This window comes from Motacilla alba, chromosome 1 (assembly GCF_015832195.1).
Source record: "Motacilla alba alba isolate MOTALB_02 chromosome 1, Motacilla_alba_V1.0_pri, whole genome shotgun sequence".
NCBI classification, from domain to species: domain Eukaryota; kingdom Metazoa; phylum Chordata; class Aves; order Passeriformes; family Motacillidae; genus Motacilla; species Motacilla alba.
In genome coordinates, this window is record NC_052016.1 from 44,403,253 (window position 1) to 44,419,281 (window position 16,029).

Here is a 16,029-nt window from a genome sequence, read left to right on the forward strand (position 1 = left end):
AGAATGGGGATTAGCCTGATAAAACATCTACCTGTGTCAACAGAGAAACAAAGCTCCATCAGACACTGATCCAGGCAACTCAACATCTGTGCTCCACCACCATCACCACCACCTCCCCCACTGACAGCTGAGCATGCTTGCAATGCATGTCTGCTTCTCCTTGACACCAGTCAAAAGACTGCAGAGATCAGTGCTAACATGGCTCCCTGACAGCTCTGTCTAAGGATTCTGCACCAAAAGCATGTACAGTGCTATAAATGCTTTACTCTCCCTTGCTGCAAATAGATAAAGATTTTATTTCTCCCAAGAAGACAATCTTACTTACTTGGGATAGCGTCTCTGCTGAAAGATGGGCAGAATCTCTGTATCTTGATTTGAATGCAGAAGCAGTAAATCCCGAAATCTTTCTGTCAGGACAAAGAGAAAAAAAAAAAAGAAGAAGAAAAGAAAAAAAAAAAAACAAACCCAGACTGTGACTCTGCATTATATGTTGAGGCCACGAGTAAGCAAGCAGTAATATCAGTGAATTCTCTTCAGAAATATTTAGCAGAGGACAAAACTAAGCGTAGAGGGACTAAAAATCACTGTTTCCGGTAAAACCTTATAATATTTTAAAATGCCTTTTTTTTCATTCAATACTGAATTCTAGTAGTGCCTATAAGTTTCTAAGGTCTGCAAAGAGGTCTTCTGGGTATCATGCACAGCTAGCCATACACAGTCCCTGCCTTGAAGAGTCTAGTCTAAACAGAAAGGAGGATCCCCTAAGAAATCACCAGTCACTCAAGGAACACAGTAGTTGAAACAAACATAATTAATTAATATAAATTAAACTGCAGTACAAATCCTTTGGTAACAGACTCGATGTTTTTAAGGATGGTTGGAAGACTGGATTTCTTTTTTTGTCATCCTTATCTATTTCAAAAATTGCATGATAGGATTTTCTCCAGGAGGTAAAGCTTTTGTAACTTAATTTCACTGACCACCAAATGAAGGAGTGGTTGTAGTTAGTGTAACTGACTTTCTCTTATGCTTTTCTCTAGAGGTGGTTAGACACAGTAAGTCAAGTGGGATCTGTAGGACCTATATAGGATTTCCCACCCAGATCAAATTCCTTCAGTAGCTCTCCATAGCGTGGGATGTGCTCTGTTTCCTTCTTTCCGTCCATCACCAGCAACTTTAATCTGTCCTACAGTGGCACAGAATCTATGCCCTTTCCACCTCCTACCCTTCCTTCAATACTTTATAACTGCAGCTGAAAGTGTTCAGCTACAGGTATTATCCTTCCTTTAGTAAACCACAGTTTTTAGCCTGTGGTGTGTGTGGCAGCTGTACCATGGATTTCTCTAATCTAACTCTCTTCCATGAAAGTTTTCATTCTGGAAACTGAACCTGAGGGTAAGTGTAGTCCTCCTCCTCTCAGATTCCTATATATCTTAAAATATCCTCTAACACCAAGTTTATGAACAAGAAACTTACAGGACAAAAAACCATTTAGTTTTACGTAATATTCTGTCATCAAAACTAAACTCCATTAATTTGGATACAATTCTGCTATGTAGCCTCTAAAGTAGAAAGAAACCCATCCAAACCATACTTCATAAAGCTGTAATACCTTGAAAAAAGCAGGTAATTCAGAAGGAAAACTCTCTCTTTAAGGCCTCAGTTTTAAAGGTCAGCTGTCTCACACCTGAGTCTTTCCTCAGCTGGCTAAAATGTACTGCAAAGATCTTGGATAAGATACCAGGATCTGCCAGTGAAGAAAGAAGGGCTTATCTTTGTTCTTTTATTTGTACACCTCTTCATATTCAATTCTGAAAGAAATAGGCACTCCTACCTCCAAAATTTTTCTCACATCTTCAAAATATAAATTAGTCTTCCTGTACCTAACTAGAACAAAGAGCAGATGTAGCCAACAAAATAAATTCAAGAAATGCAATACTGTAAAGATGAAAGTTAAATCCAATGAGTACCTTTCAGGAAACAGCCTGGTCACTGCATTGAGGAAAAGCTTGCAACTACACTACTTCTTGACCTCTGCTTGAAATTTTAGGAAGATGGAGAAATTTGTTTTTCTTTCAGTCTTCTGGTACATGGCAATAGGCTGTACACACACATGCCCTATCATCCTTAAAGATGATACATTACCATCTTCAAAAACAATGGACAAGAACTGAAAGGCTACAGAACGTTTTCACCAATGGAAAATATCCCCTCATGTTTCAGAGCCAGCACATTAACTTCCACCCCTGCTTCAGTAATCTCCTCACACAACCCAAGCTACAGATGCATTTCAAGGCATCATTTACAAAAGCCTTCATTCAAACAACAGCCTCTGTGTGTGCCTGGTGGAGGAATGGGAGGAAGTTTACCATGGCAAACACTGAGTGACAGCACTTCCTTCCATGACTTGAGGATTTTGATCTCTACAACACGGTATGAGACACCACAATTAAGGATCTGTCTATGCAGTGGCACAGCTGATTTACTTCTGAGGGCCTGTAACCAGGTGTGACAGCGATGTCAAACACAGAGAGACATGCTCTTACTCAGTTCAATGCTGCACAACACCACATTACAGGTAGGTGAGCGAAGCTGTTTTCTCAGACCTTGGTAAGGATCTGTGACTCTCCGGGAGACACAAAACACATCTCAGTGACTGTGCAGATATGTCCCACCCATTGTTCTGTCTGAGATGGATATCACCCAGGCAGAGAGCCATATTCTATCTCTATCTCCTACTCTGACTTATTCTTGTGCTGCTGCCCTTTCACATTGATCAAGGCCACCTGGCTGCACTCCAGGACTCAATTCAGCAAGCAGCGATCTTGAAAATATTTTGAATAGTAGTGTGACAGGGCTGGCCAGTACTGGAGCAAAAGCAGCCAAGTTATGGCATCTGAAATTGGCCTGAACAGTTTTCCTACTAGATCTTGTTTTAGCTAAAGTCAACTTTTTTATTCCCCCCACGCTATGGCAAATTTCCCAGGCAGATGTATTTTCTTTTCACCATATGACTTTACTCGTTTTTCCATGTGACCTCAGACAGCAACCAAGCCCCACACAGCTGCTTGCTCACTCCCCCCACGGTGGGATGGGGGAGAGAATCAGAGAAGTAAAAGCAAGAAAACTCATAGGTTGAGACAAAGACAGTTTATTAGGACAGACAAGGGAAGAAATTATATTCATGGCGATAATAATAAAAATAATTAGAATATACAAAACAAGTGATGCACAATGCAATTGGCTCACACTTGCCAACCAATGCCCAGCTATCTCCTGAGCAGTGGCTCCTGGCCAGCTTTTCTCACAGTTTATGCACTGAACATGATGCCATATTCTATAGAATACCCCTATGATCAGCTGGGGTCAGCTGATCTGACTGCGTCCCGCCCAACTCCTTGTGCCTTCCAGCCTTCTCACTGGCAGGGCATATAAAGATGAAAAGTCCTTGTCTTAGCATAAAGACTACTTGGCAACAACTAAAACACCAGTGTGTGATCAACATTATTCTCATCCTAAATCCAAAACACAGCACTGTACCAACTATTAGTATGAAAATTGACTGTTCCAGCTGAAACCAGGACACCACAGAAACACACCACATGGTAGTGTTGCACCTCGTCTCAAATCTATTCTACAACTTCTCCCAGCACATTAACCTTCATGTCCTGTCCATGCAGGAATCTTTAGGACTGATTTGTCCCATGGGACCATAGTGTACACATGTCACTTTTCAGCTCTATGACATTCTCCTATTACACTTATATGTGCCTAGTACCAAAGTCACTCTAGACAAATGACAATATTGCCTTTAAGGACCATCCATCAAGGTGATGAGGGAGGTGACAAGAGCTTTGGTAGCTACTGACAGGACAGGTACTTTTGGTGCTCTTACAAAAGGAAATATGAGAAGACTAATGCTTTACAAGAGAAGGCTTTTCAATTCACAAGAAAAATGTCACAACAATAGCTTTCCAAAGGGGGCAGCATTTTTTCAGAAACCTAAGACCTTGTTCTAATTCATGCTACAACAACAAATGAAAGACTTGAAAACTAATGAAACCAATAGTTAGAACATGTTTACATTATTTTGATTTGCAATCAGTAGTTGACCAATAGAACTAAAACAAGTCACAATTTTTTCATTACTTGGATAATTTTAGAGAGGTATCTTCCAAAATTGAGTCATTTTTCCTGTGATGCTTTTGTCTAGGTGTTGGTCTGATTCATTAAAATAAAAAAGAATAACATTTACTTAGCCAAGGTTGCTTACTTCTGAAAACTGGCAATTACCTTCTCTGTTCCTCATTCTATTAATACAATTTGCATGAATTAAAGTCTGTACTAGCTACAGGATTGTTCACATTGTTTGAGATCAGCTAAACCACCGACTGTTTTGTCGCTCTGCTGTGCGGACACTGCAGCCTATCTCACTGATGCTCCCATAAGTCTGCCTACAGGACAAAGTTCTCAGAGACATCAAGAAGGGTTGCACAGTCACATCTTATGTCAAAATTATGTTTTCAATGTGATGAGTGCCTCAGCTTCCTCCTGGCTTTAGTTTTGAGTGTACGATTCATTCCAAATCCTTTATCAGTGAGAAGTCCTCAATTAAATTTAGGCAGTCTCAGTGAGACCATACATATTTAGCTAAACATGGAGCATAATCAGTTACCTGAGATGACTGGAGACTGGTTGTAATAACACAATCTTATGCACTGTCCTCCTAAATCAGGAAGGCTGCAGACTATAAAGAAGAGGAAGTTTGCCATTGAAATCTTTATGGATTTACCCTATCCTATATATTTATACACCTTTCTTCCCTGTCTTTTATCTAAGTTTTCTTCTCTCTGTTCTACCTTTTGCTCCTTCTCTCCCTCCCAGCATAACATATTCACAAGTCAGCTACTGGAACCTCAGTTGTAAATACCCTTACCATCTTTATGGTAATACATGTTACACCAAGCCAGTTAATCTACAAGGACAGAAGGATGCATTTCAAGAGAATTTTTCCCTTTAAAATATTTAGATTAATGCCATATTTGTTCTCAAACAGAATGGGGTTGCACTCAGTATGGTGAGTTGACAGTAATGTCAGAAAAATGAGAGCAAGAATGGGCATACGGTCTGAAGGTCACTCCAACGGGTTACACAGTCAAGTTTCCTTCTTCCAGGATACATTATTACAGAAGTGGAAAGAGAGACAAAGGAAATTTTTGCAGTATTTTAATATCTGGGGCTTCTCACAGTGGAGAAAAATAATTTCTGTAGAAGGTCCCTGTGACTTAAAACACATTATTATTCACATTCTGTAGACAGAAACATGCTGTGGCAAAATAAGCACTGGCCTTGTTTTTCAAAGCTGTCACGTCCCTGAAGTTCTTATTGCTTTAGCATTTCAAAAATTATGCCAAAAGTCACACACTGCAGTTGTGTAAGGTTTGACTTTAAAAGTCAGGTCTTGTGGTTGTCTTTTCTCACTCCTTCTTGTTACAAAATGTCTTACAGAAAATAACAGCAAAATCACTTTCACTGTGATTTTACTCTGCTGAATTCCAAGGGTCTTGAAAAATCAAATACCAGCTCCTTCAGAGTTTGATGGGTATGAAGCTATGAGGTCACTGCACTATATAGCTGAAGTCTGAGACATTACTGGTTTGTTTATACCAACCACCTTTTACCCAACATTTTCGGACCATTTTCTGAACTGGTAATAAAAAAAGGTGTAATTGCATACAATCAACTCAATTAAGAACACTGTAACACTGATGGCAATTGGCTTAACAGGATAAGGATTTCATTAATACCAGTTTTATGGATTTTTTTAAAAAGTTAAGTTAATAAGGTTAAAAAGAAATGTGATGAGAAAGCAACCAGAGAGTGGGAGAACAGAACAGCTTAATCAGACCACCAAACGGTCTATCCATAGTGACACTCTTCTACATTTGGATATTTTGTAGTCATGTTTCTGTAATTACCTCTTCTGCATTCACTGAGAAAAAAGTATCAGTTCCACCTTTCACCACAAGGATACTTTTAAGTCCTGCAATTTCAAACTAAAAAATCTGCCTAGTTTAATACAAAATGCACAGTGGTCTGAACACCTTCCATGTCACAAATAACAACTTGCAGTAATTAAAACAAAATAAATTTAAAAAGAAGTCAGCTTTCTTAAAACTGCTGATGATATTTAATAGGATCTGAGATCCACTAATATGACTTGTTTTCAAGCTCCGTAAATTTGGAAATGCTGTCATAAGTAGTTCTGCAGTGCCTTGTAAAAATAAAAGGCAATTAGGAAGAAGTCTTTGCCAGTTAAGGGCTATAAAATGATGATGAGCAACAAGATGGCATAAAAATGAAATGTCTGATATTTTAGTTTGACCTGTGGCTTATTAATGGCCAAAGTTCCTGAAGTTAAGGAGTTATCACTTCTCTCCTCTTGAAGAGTCAGTGCTACAAATATCCTCCATCAGATTAAAAGGGGAGGAAAAAAAGGATGATGAGTCAATGCTGATGATTAAAAGGTTCCAAAATTATTATATCATCAGCCTTGGAATTTCCCTGAAACGTACATATTTTGCCGATAGAGACAGGCTTTTTGACCAGACTGAACTTCCATGATTCTCAGTCCATTAAGCCTAACAGAGTTTAATTCTCCTATTTTTCATCACCATTTCCTTCCCTCCTGATCAGTTGTCTGAAAGACTAATTAGTGTCATTATTTACAGAGTTACTGAAAAACCCTGAAAACTAGTGAAAACCCAGGAAGTTGAAAACTATATATAAACCCTTTGCTCTTTAGATTTATTTAAGGGAAATAGAGAAGCCTTTACAGAAAGGCAAGTGGACTCGTCATTTTCTAAGGTAAATGAATAAACTGATCATCCTTCCTTTCAACATTTTCTTTTACAGGACATTAGTTTATAAGCAGAGAGGGGGGAAATAGGAATTCAACTAATCATTACATAGATCTGCAGTGAACTCCCAGTCACTCAGGATCTGTGGAATAGTCCTCCTTTCTTTAAAGAAAGTCTGTGTACTCCCTGCTTTACCTTCCAACCTGCCTTTGCACCCTAAAAAGCTCCTTCTCTTTTCTCTAGCTGTGTGCCCACCAGTTCCAAATCATTCTCCCTCCCTGATTCCAGCATAGGCAAATCCTTTTCCTGATGGAATTCTAGGTGCTTTCTTGTGTCCTTAAATTTGTCCCAACTGCTACATCAAAATTAGCTTGGATGGATTTACTTCTAACTAGCTCTCCCTCATCTTTTCTAACTATTTCCTTTTTTCATCCATTTCTAACATAGATCTCCCAAACTATAATCACATATCTTGCATGATTTAGGTATATGTGGCCATGTATGAGCCAATGAAGAAGCGGAGCAAAAGGCAGTTCTTTTCCCAGGAACCCTAAAAGGTTAGAAGATGAATGATAAGAAGGAAAAAGCATCACTTGTTTTGTTTCAAAACAGGGAGGAAAGATTTGGAGGACCATATTTAGACTGCATTTTGTATGACTGATCTGACAAGACATCACTGAATGACCCAGACTGCCTGTTAGCTACACTGCCAGGCCTGGGTTTCCCAGACAGCCAGGGAAGAGAAGCAAACACAACAAGCAGTCTTGATGCTCACTACTGAGTTAGAAATCCTCCTGAAGGTTACACAGCTCCTAGTGGAGTTGGGAATTAGCTGACTGCTGGAGTTCAAAATAACCAAGGAACTTTAGTCAAGGAACATTTTTTGCCTTAGAGATAGATACTTACTATAGCTGAAGACTATTTACTGTCATGACAGTAAAGCTCATTCCACAACTCAGCTCTTACAAAGTACAACAGTAAAACATGGTTTCTAAACAACACAGAACTTCCACTTTAAAAAATACCTTTATAAATACATGCTCTGAAGGAAAAGTTATTTATGCAGATTTTTTATAGCACTGCATTCTATAGTTGCTGCCTTTAGCCATGAAGGGCTACACTTTGCTTTGTGAATTCCCCATGAGCAAATGCAGGGAGGCTCAACTACCATTTCCTTCACTAGCGCTGTACTTTCCTCTTTCACGACAAGCCAGAAGAAATGATCAAGCGCTGGCCTTTGGGCTTTACGATAATGTAGTAACACTTGTTCTAAAAAGCCCTTATTTCATAGAAAAAGAAAAAAAATATACTCAAACTACGCAAAGGAGGGGAATTTAACTGGTTCTCTCTTTGTTACTTGTAATCTGATACAGAAACTTGATAAAGTCCAACCTTCCAAAAGCTATATAGAATTTTTTAACACTGAAATGGAGCTACTATCCAGATGTGCAATTACTGCAATACTATCCAGCTCTCCACATCTCCAGAGGGTTTGCCGCTAAAAGGCTGAGCAAAGGCACAATTCATCAGACTGTACTGATTCACACCAAGGCCCCCCTACTCTAATATCTGGATTCATTTGTGGACACATGGAAGAATGATTGCAGGGTAAGACCCTTCTGATTTTCTATGTCAGTGCATGTCCTGAATCTAACGTGGTTTGTCTAATAAGAAATTCTTAGACTTCTTTTTAATGTACTTGCCCAGTCCTCATGTAAACTAATCCATTCCACACTCCTTGACAAGGAGTTCCATGCGTTTCTCACATGGAGATGAAGATTAATGAAGATTCTACACCTTATATTTGCTACATGAAGATTCATCACCTTATGTTTGCTCTGAAATCTTACTGACTGTATTTGACGGCCAAAAATTCCGATACTGGCAGAAACTGTGAACAGTCAGGCTCCACCCACCCACTCTTTCAGCATCATGCATGATTTTGCAGAATGTGGCTATATTCCCCTGAATATATCTTTTTCAGGCTAAATAGTCCCTGCATAGTCAGTTATCCCATGTTTGGAAGCCTCTACGCTTTTGATCTTCTTTGCCACTCCTTCCTGAACTCTGGCCAGTGTCATGTCTGAGTGATGAAGACCAGACCTGCACACAGGATTGAAGTCCTGGTAGCACCACGAAACACCCACCAGCAGCACAATCATCTCCTTGGCTTTATTCTCTACTATACTCCTAATAATTTTTCTCTTTATTGCTGCTGAGCACTAAGCTGATGTCTTCATGGGAATAGTTATCATGATTCCAAAGTGTTATTCTTGGGCTGCCGTGGTCTCATCATTGCCAGCCATGTGTATTAGCTTGTCACCAAATATATTAAACACCGGCATGCATACATCCCCTGGTATTTTTAGCCAGGTCTAAAAATAGGTTTGCAAGTGTCATATATTTTATACATTTGAACAAGCGACAAGAACTTTTCATTAAACAGATTAATATGCCAGTCAAAAAATAATGGAATTAGTTCTATCCAAGACTGAAATTTTGTATCATAACAAAACCACTACCAGTCACTTTGGGCCTATTCATATTTGGTGACAATTTAAACTGTAAGTATGGGATCATTTCACCCTCTGACTAATACAAACGCAACTTCATCATTACTCTCAAATATGCAAATAAATTACTGCGTAATAACTACAGAAAATCACAGAATCCCTGAGGGCAGAAGAAATCTTAGGAGATAATCTAGTCTTGCTCTAAGCATGGTTAGAAAGAGCAGGCTGCTCATAGCCATGTTTAGTTGGGTTTTTTATGTCTCCAAGGCTGGAACTGGATGATCTTTAAGGTCCCTTCCAGCCCAAACCATTCCATGAGTCTAGGATATAATCAGCAGGTCTGCTTGTGGAAAAAAAATATAAATAGCAATATTTTGTGTTGTTTCCATTAATTGCCACCTTTGAACAAAACTGAAAACCCATGTCAGTTTGACAAGAGGGACACAGCTGGTTAGGAGCCAACTGCCTGCACGCACAGCTGATAGACATGCAGGGCAAGACACTGCCCTGCAATAAGCTTCAGACAGGATGGGCAGGTTAAATACTGGCTTCTTTCAGCTGGGGCAGGGATGGGAGGAGAAGGGGAATGCCAAAGAAAAAAGGAGTTTGTGAAAAAGAATGGGAGTTTCCTTGCTAATTCACCCTCACTCACAGCCTTGGAATATAAAGTAGAGATGGCCCAACCCTCGTCCCTCCAACAGCAGCTTTGAGCCCTGCTGCTGATCACCAAGGCTTAGCTGACCTTAGAGGGATCACCAGGCATAATTCGGCCTTGCTCACAGCCAGGTAGTGTGAATACCTGCATGGAAGGTGCTAAGTTGTTCCCAGAGGGAAAGTTGCACTGTGCTGGATACAGCACTCGGAGTGAGCAGCGCTGACAGGCACCCTGTGTGGGAAATGCTTGTCCAGCCAAACACTTAGCTGAACTGAACAGCTAGAAATAACAGTGGGGTTGCAAATAAGAAACAAAAGCAGAAACACGGTACTAAGGGACTCCATTAATATCTAAAAATCATTTCCCCTGTGTTTTCAGCTGCCTGTCTCTTTCAGAGAACACACACAAATTCTTCTCTGAAAGCACCAGTTACACTGAAGCATTACATAGGACAATGTGATCAGAGCTCAGCTGGATCCTATTTCCTATATAAATTTTGGTAGTCAGCTGGGGATGATCCACTGGGAAGAAATGTACATTTTTTTTTCTGAAGATCTAATCACATCTGAGGCTCCATTTCCTATAACATCCCTCAAAGGGCAGTATCAAAACCTTAGCAGGAAATCATTTGAATGACTGACAAATGAAATGAGCCATTAGATACTGTTTTCCTCCTTTTTTCTTTTTGATAGGTGATAAAACGTAATGCACACAAGTGTATCAGAAAATGTACCCAAAGTATGGTTTAATTTCACTCTGATGTGAGCAATTCTGTTATTTCTTCTTACATTTGAATTAGACAAGTCATTCTTGAGAACTTAAGTCAGACAACTGCCTGAATATAAACTACTACATACAACCTGGATAGTTTTCATTTATTCTTAATCCGTAATTGTTTACAAATACCTATATTTGTTGACTTAGCACTAGGTCTTGTGTCAACTTTTGTTAAAATATGCTGTGGGATTTTCTATGAGGTTGTCACCTCCATCTTTCAACTAATAATGTTATGAACATAATGAAATATTAAATAGATATGTTTTTACATGAAAGTTATTTTATTACTCAAGTCAACAGAAAGAGTATTCCCAGCCTTGAACAGGAGAGGAAAGCTGAAAAATTTTGTTATGCAATACTAAAACAGATAACTATTCTCTAGAACACAGAACAAATGGTTTAACATGATTTGGATCAAACAGTTCATCACATCACTGTAAGGAAATTACTTTGCACATCTCTATCTGAAAATGTGATTTTGCCAATTCCTGTAAGTATAAACTATCATTAGATACCAGTTACCAGTCATGACCTGGCACATAACAAAACATCAATGCATCATCACAATCTCAGCAATACATAACGGCACAGAAATGATAAAATCCTCTTCAAGCAGACATGGCACATTCTGGAGCATATAAGCTGTGAAGTATGGGACACTTTTAAAGAAATACTCTTTCTTAACAAATTTTTGGATTAAGGAATTGCTGCTTTTTTTTTGGAAATTGCACTCGCAAAGTTTAATTTGCCATGCTTGTTAATAACAGGGCATGATTAGCATAATCCCCTCAATCCATTAAAAAAGGAAAACATCAAATAACAGAAATTATAAAAATGTCTTTAATTAAAAATTTTGCTTTTTTCAAACCAGTCACAGCTAAGCTGAGGAGACACTCAGCTGACACAGTGTAAGTGAAATCCTTGAGGGAAAGCCCTGTGCCGTCAGGCTGGCACCAGTCACTTGGCAAAGCACAGCAAAGCACCACAGCTTTGACTCTGAAATGTGCGTGGGTGTCTGTGGCATTTTCCTTGAGGAAATGGCACTTACAGTGTGTTTAATGAACAAGGGAATATGTTAAATTTATGACAGGAGATAGTCCTTAAAGCTGCTTGTTGCAGTGAAGAGCAGAAACTGCCCACTGTTTTGTTTTAATTTCATATAACATGAGGAGGCTTTTTTGGAGGCTGTAGGTGTACTTGTTATCGCTGACAGTACAGTAAAATCCTCACAGCAGACACTTGAGCAATACCCAAAATATCCAATAAGCTCTGAAACTCCTCCTCTCCCCCAAATCCCCCTTCAACACTGAAAGAACACTCCACTGAGTGCCTTTTTCTACAATAAATATAAAAAACACTAATATGTTTCTTTGGACCCACAGACTTTCCAGGCTCTCTCCCCAACAGTGAAGCATTCTCTCTTATTCATGATCATGGTGTTCACTATAGGATTTTAAGTTTTATTAACATTTTTCCTTAAAAATGTTCTGATTTCAGATAAGTCACAAAGCTAAGCAGTCATCCACTCATTACCAGCTTCTATATGCAGAAGTTCCCTTCAAATTACTAAGACAGTGATGCTTTCTGTAAACCATTGTCCAAATTTTACTCTCTGTAGATGGTCAAACATTGCAAATCAAACCATGGTTTATCAAGGATATTGAGATTATAAGAGAAAAAAATTTAAAATTTAAAATCTAAAAACCACACCCAAATGCTGAAAGCTTATGGGATATGCGGGGGCATGCATATATAAATAAAAGGCAGCACTTCAGGCAAGTCACAGTTAAGTTTTCTCACATGCCCATCTCTTTTCCCAGTTTCCCTGCCAGAAACTTCACTCTGCCAAGATGTTAGTGTGTGTCTCCACAGGACAGAGTGAGACCATGGCATATTACAGCAAATATACCCTAAGCTGGGAATCCAGCCAAGAGTAGATAAAGAAAGCTGGAGACATACAAATCCTAAGAAGAGGTTGGGAGAGCATTTACAAGTGATATTTCTGGCTTTTGGACAGTATTCTTGACAATATGAATTATCTGAGGATTATCTGAGAATAATTTTTTCTATTAAAAAGTTGTGTTTTTTTTTTTTTTTCAAGAGATATTACCTTTTATATTTTTTTTCATTTAGTAGGCAATTTTATTGTTCATATTTCTCAAGGGAAAACTTGCTTTAAAAAGTAGCCAGGAATGTTATTTCTTCTCTTTGCTTTGACTTCCCTGCTTCTTTGCCAAACCTGCTGAAGGTACTGCATGCCTGGAAGACAACCTGTTTTTTTCCAGCTGTTTCAGCTGATCTAAGGAAAGATATTACTTCTTCCTAGAAAACCTCCTTCTCATGAAATACTATGTCATTATAATGTACTTTGGTTTTATCTGCTACAAATATTACAAACTATATTAAGAGTTATGCTATCATTTTGAAACAAGCTCTTTGTCCCCATTTTGAGTAAAAAAAAGCTTTAAAGAAAGAGAAAGAGGAAGAACAGGAACATGCCACAGCTGCAGAAATGTGGGTTATAATATTAGTGAAACAAAATACACACTGCACCCTGCCCATCAGCTGCTGCACTACATACCAAAGGGCTATTTATTGCTGTCACAGCACAGTCTACCCCATCAATGCAATCTCCTTTGCATTTTGGAAAGTAACTTCCAGGCTATGAATTCCTCCCTAGTTTCTCCTCACAGCACTTTAGTTAATATTAAGATAATTGAGTCCTTTGTCTCAAAGAAATGCCACATTCAGCATGTAGCAGCCACCATTTCAAGTCTCCCTCAAAACTGGGATGCACTAGTAATTAACTTACTTTGCTGTATCTTAAACTTTATAGTATATTATACTTAAAGCATTTCTGCCTCACTGCCTTTTGCAATTTAAGGACCTGATGAAAGGAAAAAAATGGGTTTTAATTACAAATTAATTTAGTGGACTGACACTCATAAAAGTATGCCTTTATATTAAAACATGGACTGCACTGGCAGTCTGACTCCATTCCCACTAGGAACTTGCCTCCACCTCTGTATTTTGTACTGGGGTACCCAAACTTTGAGGCACAAGACCACGAGGTTCAAAGTTGAATACAGAGCTGGAATGAGCATGTATATGTGTGTGCGGTTTATATAAAATGAGTAGCCATAAATATTTTCAACCAAGCTCTTCTGTTCACAGCACATACCAAAATATCTGTTTGGAGAAGCTGTGGAAACTTGCTGCTGGCCAGTTCTCATGACATGATGCTTTCAGTGCAAGTTCTGAAGTTTGGTTTGACTTCTTTCTTTAAAGGAAGTCAACTTTTTTGAGGCTACCACATATACCTGAATCCTATTTTTGTACTTGATAACTGTACAAGTGGTTGGTGGTGGACTTTTATTATTAATATTTATGATTTAAAGGGATCCTTCTCCAGGGGAGGAATGGGACAAAAGAGAGCTGTGGTTTCAAGATGCCCCTTAAAAATTCTTGGATCACAAACTACTTCCTTATGGTGAAACTAAAATTTTTCAGCTCGTATTTGAGGCATCTGAGAAATTATGCATATATAAAAGGACAGGACTGAGCAACAGGATGGGGTGGCACATGAATGCAAAGCTGAGTTCCAAGGGACTGTAGGGAACCGATGATAAAATTTGCAGTGTAGGATTTGCCTCTCACATACAAGACCAGCATTGATTTTGATGCATTTTGGAATGGAAAGGCATTTTGGAACAGGTAACTGCTGTTTCAAGGATGACTGAAATTCAGGGTAAGGACATGCAGCTAGCAAAAAGTGGAGTAAATATACTTAGAGAAAAAATACTGCAATGAAAGAAATGGGATATCCTAACTAGAACTTCAAAGCTAATATTATGCCAACAAGCAGTTATACAATGTTTGTTGTGAAAATAGGAAACCTCATTTGACCATGTTATTTGATCACAATGACATTTGCAATGTTGTGGGAGTTTTAATCAACTCCCACAGAATTAAGTGCTGAACACAGCACAAATTCTGAGCGAGCGTTGGCCCCTCTCTCCCCTCCAATCCAAGCACCAGTAGAAATAAGCAGACAGGCAGAAGAGACCAAGGAATTAAGTGCACTACAATGACATTACTGGTGGTCTTCATGCAAAAGAGAGCTGCACTTTAAATCACCCCAGAGCCCAAACCAACAAAAGTGCCATTGAAAAGCAACTCCACTTCTGTATCTCAAGGGAATGCTGGCAGTGGAGAGGGTGCAGGAAGCAAAGAACCAGACAAATACAAGGTCTCAAACCTCAGATTTAATACAACAGGTAACCAAATAGAAGGTTCAAAGGTGCCATGTTCATTTTCTGTACATATTTGCACACAAACGGGCAACAACTAAAATGTACCCACATTTCCTAGTAGTGGCTCTTGTGCTAAAATGAGGAAAAAAGCAAAAAAAGAGAAAGGAAAAAATTAAAAACATGGGACGAAACCTACTAACTTGAGTAATCATCACAAAGTTGAGCTCCCTTTTCACAAAGAGCACAAAAAGAGCCCATGAAAGGTTGAAGCTGAAAACTCTGCAGAATATTACAACCCCAAGGTTGTCATATAACTTCTGTATAGAAATTATTCTGAGAAACTATCAAGCATCTTGCAGGAGTTGGGAGCATGTAAAGATAAATTATCCTTCTGATCACAAAATTTATAAATATCTGCAGTTCCTACACAATTTTTTTCCATTTTTTTAAATGTTCTAAAGCTGAAATAGATTTTTCCTCATTAACTACAGCAATTCTTACAATCTCTTAGAAAAGGATCCCAAAAAGAACCAATTTCCAATCCACTTTTAAGATATTTTAACCAACAATTTTTAGTTAAAATGTGGTAACTCAAAATTCCAAATCTGAAATGTGTCTGTTTTTTTCTTCTGTCCCCAAGGGAGAAGTAACAATAAACTGGAAACAAAGCTAGACATTTGGCGGGGATTCTTCAGCAGAATTTGGATGGCATCTAAGGGAATCTATTGCCCCAGGGAAGTGCAGATATGCATGAAGAGCTGGTATTTTGATGTGAACTCTTGTATTTCTCTAGAAACCATGCTCTCACAAAGGACCCTGAAAATCCAGCCAAACTTTGTATATTCAGTGCTGAAGCAGCTGTGTACCTCTGCACAGAAACTGTAAGAATGAGTCTTCCCTAAGCAGACATTAACAGAAAAATGGTGAAACACAAGCAACTTTGTCTCCTTACAGAACAGCAACTTTGCCTC

General features: G+C 38.7%; 1 protein-coding gene across 3 annotated transcripts in view; it reads right to left on the reverse strand.

The window, feature by feature from the left end:
• The window catches only part of NOX4 (NADPH oxidase 4), a 110,892-nt gene that overhangs the window by 45,771 nt on the left and 49,092 nt on the right, over window positions 1-16,029 (reverse strand). For all 3 annotated transcript variants that reach the window (XM_038129438.1, XM_038129421.1, XM_038129432.1), the window contains one exon: window positions 326-407. In XM_038129438.1, the coding sequence (XP_037985366.1) occupies window positions 326-407 (82 nt within the window). The remainder of the gene's footprint in view (window positions 1-325; window positions 408-16,029) is intronic.